We start from the raw sequence: 8,624 nt of genomic DNA on the forward strand, positions 1-8,624 counted from the left end.
AATTTTACAACTTTTGCTTTTATCTTTTGTATGCCTATCATTTGATGTTTGCATACAAAGACGAAAAGTTGATTGCAACAAAAATCAAATGGCAGTCACCCAAAACACAACTGCCAATTGTTAAAGGGCCAGGTCAACAAGAATATCATTCGATTTAACGCTACGGTTTTGGTACAGTGTAGTCGAAAACAGTTCACAACCGTTTATGAAAGAGAAAACTTTTCTCTTTCACACTGAACAAAAATGATTGCAATATAGCGTATGATTTATCATATGAACGGCCTAAAAACTCGATGTTGACGATTTCGAATGGCAATCATTCAAAAAATAGTGAATTCAAGATCGAATGACTTCATATTTGAATTGGAATGAACAGGTTGTCGATTTTCAAATGATAAACATAACTGTAAAGGAATTGATTGCACTCGAAAAAGTAAACGATGGCGCTGATAATCATCATTCCCAATCACAGCAGTTCATCATTCGTATTTCATCTGTTTTCAGTGCTCGGGCTGAACCAAATGACAATCATTTGATGCGCGCAATGCGATTGGGAGAAGTTTTTCTTAGTTTTTTTCTCTTTACTAGTAACAGCATTTACTAAAACCACATCCGTTCACGAGAGCAAAAAAATATTTGTAATTTTATTAGTGTTAACGATAACCTGGTAGTGAAAACTGTTTTTCAGGTCAAGAAAAATAACAAATATTGTTAATAGTGTTTACTGAAAAAATACATCCAGTTCAAACGATTTATTTGTGCCCATTTTCGGACAATATCACTGGCATGGGGGTCTTGAGAGCATACAGGAAATTATCCGCGACGGTCTTGGAACTGCAAAAAGCAAACAACTGTGAAAGACGAGGCGAACGAAGTATTGGATAAGGTGTCAAAAAGACAAGAGGTAAAATGTTTGGCAAAGGTTTGTACACGGTCAGTTTCACGATCTGGTTAATCATTTTAGAATAGGACAGCGTTCATCGGATGCCAACTCTCTGTTAATTGGTGCCTACATCAATTGTGACGCCGAAATGGCCATTAAGTTTTGATATCCCAGTAAGAGCACAATGGATATCATTGGGAACTACTGGTTCCGAAATATTACGGAGGTATATGGCTTCCACAACGAGTAGTTACGTGTGGCAAAAGTCTGGAAAATTTTCACGGGCCTGCTCGATTCTTGTTTTCAAGGCGGTCTCAGTCCCGCAATCAACACACTGAATTTTTGCACATTCGGGAGTTGCAGGATATGCCACATGCCACATGAGGAACCGATATGCGATCGGATTTGGTTCTATCCCGATGACCGCGCCGGCTGGACTGTTGCCGCCGCTACATACGGAAAGTGCCATATGCCATATATATTTAACCCAATATATTCCGAATCACTGTCGCGAGGAGAGGGATTTAAGAAGTATAGCTCCCATGCCTCCGCATAGCTCAATGTGGAAGAAAACCTTTGAAACATTACGTACATTCCACTAAGACCTCCGTTCGCGTATATATTGTGATCAATATTGTTTCTCTTTGTTCAAAGCCGTCCATCAGGATTCTTCTAATACCACGCATCTCAATAAAATAGAGCAAATCGGATGCCGCAAACTTCCGTAACTTCTTTCCGTAATATCCTAAGAGGAGAACAAACGAACTATACTGAAGGGAGCAACGGAACCGGGTATCACCTCAGACTATTTACTATTTAAACATATTTGAACTAAAATGTTGTATTTGTATACCATATCTAGCCAAACATTTGAAAAGAACCCATCTGTCAAACGTAAAAATAGAGGAAATTATGAAAGGAGTTTTGAATTTGTTTCAAATTCATTATAATCTTATTTAAAAAATTGTTACTATTTTATTTCGTTTGATTGCGTTAGATATATCTTACATTTGATTAATAACCGACAACAAATAAGTGTAGCATGGGATTTAACTTTAATAAATTTAATAGAATCGCATTCAAATGAATAGCTAAAGGCCAGTCAGCAGCTGACTTCATTCAGTAACATAAATTATGCTAAAGCTACAAGGTGCAGTGTCGCGACTCGATTCATTATGATTGGCAACTATACTAAGCAAAATTTGGAATGCAAAAACCATCTTTTTATAGTACGGTAGCAAGTTTTAAGCATTTGATTTGTGTTAATGGATACGAATTTGTAAAATCTAGGCTGCGATAATATGTGAGTCCTACTGAAGGGGAATTGTTTAAATACAAACTCACCGAAAAGCAGCTATTAGATACTATTTAGAGATGTTTTAAAAAGTTTATTGTAATAGCCAATAGTTCTTAAATAAACCAATTAGAATAATATTCGTTTGCATCAATTTCATCACGAAGTATATAAAAACAAATTCCTTTGAACTGATGGTCTACCTAAAACCAAAAAACTATCGACTTGCTGTTCGAGCAACTTTCATTCAATTTTTTGATGACATGCATGCGAAAAAATATTTGGAGTAGTTCGATTTTCTTATTGGCTATATAAATTAAACATGAGACTATCTGATCGAATGTGACGTTTTAGTTATTGAAAAATAAATGATCACATTTCAAAACAGAATAATTGCTATTTCGAATTTTACAACTTTTGCTTTTATCTTTTGTATGCCTATCATTTGATGTTTGCATACAAAGACGAAAAGTTGATTGCAACAAAAATCAAATGGCAGTCACCCAAAACACAACTGCCAATTGTTAAAGGGCCAGGTCAACAAGAATATCATTCGATTTAACGCTACGGTTTTGGTACAGTGCATTTATTACCAACATCTGTGATTGGCGTGTAGCGGTTTGTCTGGAATTTCCATTCAAAGTGGATTTTGACAGTTGGCTTTTAGGCCGTAATCATATGTTTGTCGAGAAATGCTTTTTAATGGATTTTCATGTGAAATTCAAAGGGAAATCATTTCTTTTACTTTTTAACATGAGAACGCACATGAAAGTGATGTTTAATTGCATATGGTTTTATCGTGTCGATTATTTTCAGTGTATTAAAAATTTGTTTCTCATGGCGATTTCGCTTGAACCTGAAACTGAGTCAGGTTCTAACCCCAACTGCTGTCAGTTCATACATTTTGACAGCAGTTGGGGTTAGGAACTGACTCATGTGGTTTTCGTTTGAAGCGAAACTGAGTCAGTTCCTAACCCCAACTGCTGTCAAAATGTATGAACTGACAGCAGTTGGGGTTAGAACCTGACTCAGTTTCAGGTTCAAGCGAAATCGCCATCAGTTTCGCTTCAAACGAAAACCACATCAGTGAAATTGCAATTTCGTATACTGGTTGGTAACCCTGCCAATGATGGGTACATTAAACAGAATATTAGTATTTTGAACAAGCGTGTACAGCCTGTACGGCCAGAACGAGCAGAACTTGTATTTTGCTGCAGGTATACAATTGCTTCTGTCCTTTGCCTACAATTATCATTCGTCCGCAAGTTAGAAAGAGATGGCATACTGATTCTGTACGTTCAGAAACACTGAGCTGCAGCTCTCTCTGCAGCGCTTGCGAGTGTGTTGGTGTCCGTTAGTCCCGGCGTCTCGCTCGCAGCATCGCCTTGTCTCATTACCGTTTTTCAGTTCAAACAAGTATCACGTATTCCGCGCTTCGGACTGCGTGTGCACGACGCAAGCACATTTTCGCCCGGTGTGAAAATTATTGCAAAGTGGTTTTTAATCGTCAAAAACGTGCTAACTTGCTAAAAAACTTTTGAAAAAGTGAATCCAGGTAGGTGCCTACATTTTTATAACATTCTCAAAGCGGAAATCGCATTTTTTCGTGGGAAAATTGCACTCGGAAAAAAGTCGCGTTATTTTGGCTTTAGACCCGGCGTTGAGTTCTCTTGCCTCCATTGCTGGTTTCTTTACGTTTGCTTCTTCACAGTCTTTTCACTGTCATGGGAAAAAAGAAGAGCTCGTAAATAGTGAGAGCTGAGCCGGTTTTGCGAGGAGTGAGCAGTGAGAACATTACCAATTGGGATTGTTTTTATTTTTTAGTTTATTGCAAATACTGGAATATAACGGGGCTTTGTTTTGTTTATTTTGAATAAATGTAAAGCATTTTAAACCAATCAAAGCAACTGATTTTACATCTGTGAAAAATAAGAGCTGTCACTAATGTAATTATAATTTACTAGCTTACGATACCCTGTTGGTTATATTTGTATACCTTATGTCAGGTTAAGGAAAAAACTAATAGTGTAACCTATTACGTTTTATTTTTTGCTAGAGTTTCACCACATTTTAGTGCATTTCTTTCATTTTTGTTTTTCCTGATGCTCAACCGATTTAATGCAAAAAAGAAATTGATTACACACAAGTTTGAATGATTGTAGCACCGGTGTAGTGCACAGTCAAAAACGAAAAAAAGCAGAATTTCTTGCTAATAATCCTTCGACAAAAGTAGTCTTCCTAAATTTGCTAATTTACCAATATGTTAGTTCTATAAACGTTATAAAAACTTAATTTGATGTACCTGTTAATATGTTCCAGAAATATGGCGGATCGTCAGACGCAAGGACGCGCCCGAGCGCGGGGGTATACAGCCGTGAACGTATCGCACGAAGTACGCGAGGGAAGAGGTCAGGCTCCAGTTCGTGGTAGTGGCGTAGGCATTTCTGGACAGGGAGTAAGTGTTTTTTTTGGTTACGTCTAGAAAATTCTAATGAACGTATTTATAACTAGCCTCGTCCAGCGTGGGGCCAGCCGGGAGCTGGTGAAGGGCGTGCGATGGTTCATCGAGACTCGAGTGCAGGTCGTGGCGAACCACCGCGAGGCGACGGAAATGGAAACGGTACAGGAACCAGTAACAGTGGAGGCACAAGCACCAGTCGAGGAGCGATGCGTGGTCGGCGAAACATTGGCGACACTTTGCGAACCCGTGCTTTTGATGCCCCATCAAAGCACGGTAGTACGGGAACAGCTTTACAGCTGCACAGTAACTATTTCAAACTACTGAAACACATTGAATGGACTTTGTATCAGTATCGCATTGATTTTTCCCCCCAATGTGCAAGCTCTCGTCTGATGCAGGGATTGGTCAATGAGCATAAGAAGATATTCGGCGGCTTCCTATTTGATGGTACTCAATTGTTTATGGTAAACAAACTGAGGAGTGACCAGCTGACCTTACAATCACGTCACGAACGAACTGGTGACATCTACCAACTACGAATTGTACATACGGGTACCGTTGACATGACCAACGAAACTGGTATACAGGTGCTGAACTTGATCCTTCGGCGCGCGATGGCTGGGTTAAATTTGCAGCTTGTGGGACGAAATTTGTTTGATGCCGCTGCCAAAATTGCCATTCGCGAGTATCAAATTGAGCTTTGGCCTGGGTACATTACCAGTATTCGTCAACACGAGACAGATATTTTAGTGTGTTGTGAAATTGCTCACAAGACCATGAGAATGCAAACTTGTTACGATATTCTTCGTGACTGTCAGAAGCACGATCGCAACTACAAGGATTCGTTCAAGCGTGCCGTTCTAGGTGTTGTTGTACTTACCGGTTACAACAATAAAACCTATACAATCAATGACGTAACATTCGAAACGACTCCGGAAAGCACATTTGACACCAAGAACGGTAAAACTTCATTTTTGGAATACTATAAGACCAAGTACAATATTCGCATTCGTGATCCACATCAGCCTATGCTGTTGTCCCGTGCAAAAAAACGTGACCTTCGAGCAGGAGGTAATGAGCTGATGGCCCTGGTTCCTGAGCTTTGTCAAATGACTGGGTTGACTGATCAAATGCGATCTGATTTCAGGTAATATTTCGGATAATCTCTTAAATCTATTGTGTAAATCATTTTCCTTTCTCAGAATGATGCGCGCTATGGCCGATCACACTCGGTTGAACCCCGACAGACGCATCGAACGACTGGAAACATTCAACCGTCGATTGCAAACATCTCCAGAGAGCATGGAAGTGTTCAAAACCTGGCAAATGGAACTGGACAGACGTTTGGTCGAACTTCCCGGTCGATTACTTCCACAGGAGATGATTTTCTTCTCAACCACCGCTAAGTATGTTCTATTTATGTTTATATTTCTAACAATCGTAGACTAAGGTACACAATTTTTCAACAGTGGTGTGCAAGCGGGTGAACAGGCCGATTGGACTGCACATTTCCGTAACAATCCTATGTTTGCTACCGTCCGTTTGTTCCGTTGGTATTTGGTTGTCCCGAATCGAGCAACTCGCGAGGCAAACGATTTCCTTGGTTGCATGATTCAGGCTGCTCGAGGTATGCGATTCGAGATCAGCAACTGCGAGCTGGTACCCATTCCAGACGATAATCCCGGTACTTACGTGCGCACGTTGGACAATATTCTTAACAAAGACCCACAGATGATTATGTGCGTGGTGTCCAACAACAAAGCCGACAGATATACCGCTATCAAGAAGAAGTGTTGCGTTGATCGTGCTATTCCAACACAAGTCATGGTTCAGAAAACAATCACACCTAAGGGAGGCAACGTACGAACATTGATGTCCGTTGCCACTAAAGTAGTCATCCAAATGAACTGTAAATTGGGCGGAGTACCATGGAAGGTAAAGATTCCGTTAAATGGTCTGATGACGATTGGTTTCGACGTGTGTCACGATGCTAAGGACAAGTCGAAATCTTTTGGGGCGATGGTTGCTACGTTGGATCACGACAACAAAGGAACGCCCAAATTCTTCTCCACCGTAAGTCAGCACACGCACGGTGAAGAAATCTCAAACTACCTGCCCATCAATACCGTTAAAGCATTGAATGAATATCGTAAGGAATTTGGGGAACTACCCAAACGAATCATTTTCTACCGAGATGGTGTCGGTGAAGGACAGCTTCACTATATTTACGAACACGAGGTCAAATCCATTGTCGACAAGCTAAATCAGATCTATAAATCGGCCGGAGTCGATCAGGACGTTTTACTCACGTTCTTCATTGTGAACAAGCGTATCAATACACGCTTCTTTGATCACCGACAGAATCCAAAACCTGGTACCGTGGTCGATGACACTGTTACCCTTCCAGAAAGGTAATACTATTCCATTATGAAACAGTATGGTTCTCTAACTTTTTTTTCTTCTACTCACTAACAGAACCGATTTCTACCTGGTTTCACAATCGGTCCGACAGGGTACCGTTTCACCGACAGCATACAACGTCATCTACGACACATCCGGTCTGAAGATTGATCACCTTCAAATGCTTTCGTACAAGCAGTGCCACTTGTACTATAACTGGTCCGGCACGACTCGTGTACCGGCGGTATGCCAGTATGCACATAAATTATCCTTCTTAGTGGCCCAGTTTCTGCACCAGGCGCCGAGTAATCTACTCGAAAAAAAATTGTATTTCCTGTAAATCTGTCTGAACGAATATGGTGAGTGCGCGAGATTTGACAGTTTTATCACAAAAGAAACCCCAAACGTAACTCACTGACGAATAATGTTACGCTACGTTCTAGTAAGTACTGCAGTTATTATTTTTTAAGTTCCCGATTTTCTACAGTGAAAAAAATGTACCCAAATGAAGGAAAATTATGTTTCCTAATTTTTTACCGATTTGCTGTTAATTTTAGAAACGGTTATTAAGGTACTTGACAACAAATGAAAAAAACGATGAAGTATTTTTTTATAACTTACAGCTTCTTATTCGATCCTAAAGAAAGTCCCCCTGAATGCGCGCACTCGACCGTTGGTGGTGACATATTTTATCTCTAAGAAAGAAATATTATTCTACTACTATTTTACAGTACGTATATCACATAACATATAATATGTAATATTCAATTTTGATGGATAATTGATGGTTCACGAATGGTTTAATAAATAAATGATGACAACTAATGAAAGAAAATGTTCTACTCGTGTTTTGGGGTATGGTGAATGTGTATACTACGAAACGAAAAATAACAGTTATATCCGAAAATTGACAACAAAATGTGGTAAGAACCGGGTTAACTCAAAATTTAATGTAATCCAACTTAGAATACTGCACAGTATTACTCAGTGGCCCTTGCGCTGGCATTTATCTAGATGTAAGCTAATCTTATCCGTTTGTATCGTTGGATTGCCGATCTTTCCCGTTTTAAAATGTTGTAGTGGAATGGGATTTTCTCATATTTTTCATCCGATTTTTAAAACCCCTTAAATGCACGAATTTTGTTTTCTTTGGTAATCATTTTTCACGATGGATTGCACCTCCACAGTACGTTCGTTTTAACTCGATAGTACGAACATCTATAAGTAGTTATACCATTAACATCTTTTTCCGTTTGATCTTGTAAATTTCAAAAAAATGGGCCAAATTTTGTGGAAGTTCTGTGGGTTTCAAGAGAATTTCTGCATACTTCCGAGAAGTTTTGGGCTACTCAGAGAACTTCTGCATAGTGTGGATGAATGGAGAATAGTGAGTCTGGTTATGTAAGGTATGCAAACTAGGCTCGATGGAACTATCCAAGTCAGTTTTGGATATCACATATGTTTGGAGCAACATCAGATGATGCTTCAAGCTGTCCTCAACACCTATTCGGCAATTTTTACTCCACCACCCGCGTTACGGCTTGGTAAGACCAAACTAGTATCGAAGGGGGTCAATTAAGGTTGTC

The 8,624-nt window shown here is 39.6% G+C and overlaps 1 protein-coding gene across 3 annotated transcripts; it reads left to right on the forward strand.

Moving 5' to 3' along the window:
* Positions 1 to 3,565: 3,565 nt before the first annotated feature.
* LOC131679086 (protein aubergine) lies at positions 3,566 to 7,649 on the forward strand. 3 transcript variants are annotated; one of them, XM_058959642.1, is made up of 6 exons: positions 3,566 to 3,732; positions 4,497 to 4,632; positions 4,689 to 5,785; positions 5,841 to 6,044; positions 6,108 to 7,049; positions 7,114 to 7,649. In XM_058959642.1, the coding sequence occupies exons 2-6, from the start codon at positions 4,501 to 4,503 to the stop codon at positions 7,376 to 7,378; spliced, it is 2,640 nt and encodes an 879-aa protein (XP_058815625.1). In that variant the 5' UTR covers positions 3,566 to 3,732; positions 4,497 to 4,500; the 3' UTR covers positions 7,379 to 7,649. The 3 variants fall into 3 exon arrangements, with proteins under 3 accessions (XP_058815625.1, XP_058815626.1, XP_058815627.1); XM_058959643.1 differs by lacking the exon at positions 3,566 to 3,732 and adding an exon at positions 3,987 to 4,123; XM_058959644.1 differs by lacking the exon at positions 3,566 to 3,732 and adding an exon at positions 4,322 to 4,439.
* The last annotated feature ends 975 nt before the right edge of the window (positions 7,650 to 8,624 follow it).

Source organism: Topomyia yanbarensis, chromosome 2 (assembly GCF_030247195.1).
Source record: "Topomyia yanbarensis strain Yona2022 chromosome 2, ASM3024719v1, whole genome shotgun sequence".
Classification (NCBI taxonomy): Eukaryota; Metazoa; Arthropoda; class Insecta; order Diptera; family Culicidae; genus Topomyia; species Topomyia yanbarensis.

Bases quoted from the DNA above. Each gene is read 5' to 3' on its own strand.
- LOC131679086 (XM_058959642.1), top strand. From the start codon at position 4,501: ATGGCGGATCGTCAGACGCAAGGACGCGCCCGAGCGCGGGGGTATACA. The intron at 4,633-4,688 runs GTAAGTGTTTTT...ATTTATAACTAG, and splicing joins TAGGCATTTCTGGACAGGGA to CCTCGTCCAGCGTGGGGCCA. The intron at 7,050-7,113 runs GTAATACTATTC...ACTCACTAACAG, and splicing joins ACTGTTACCCTTCCAGAAAG to AACCGATTTCTACCTGGTTT.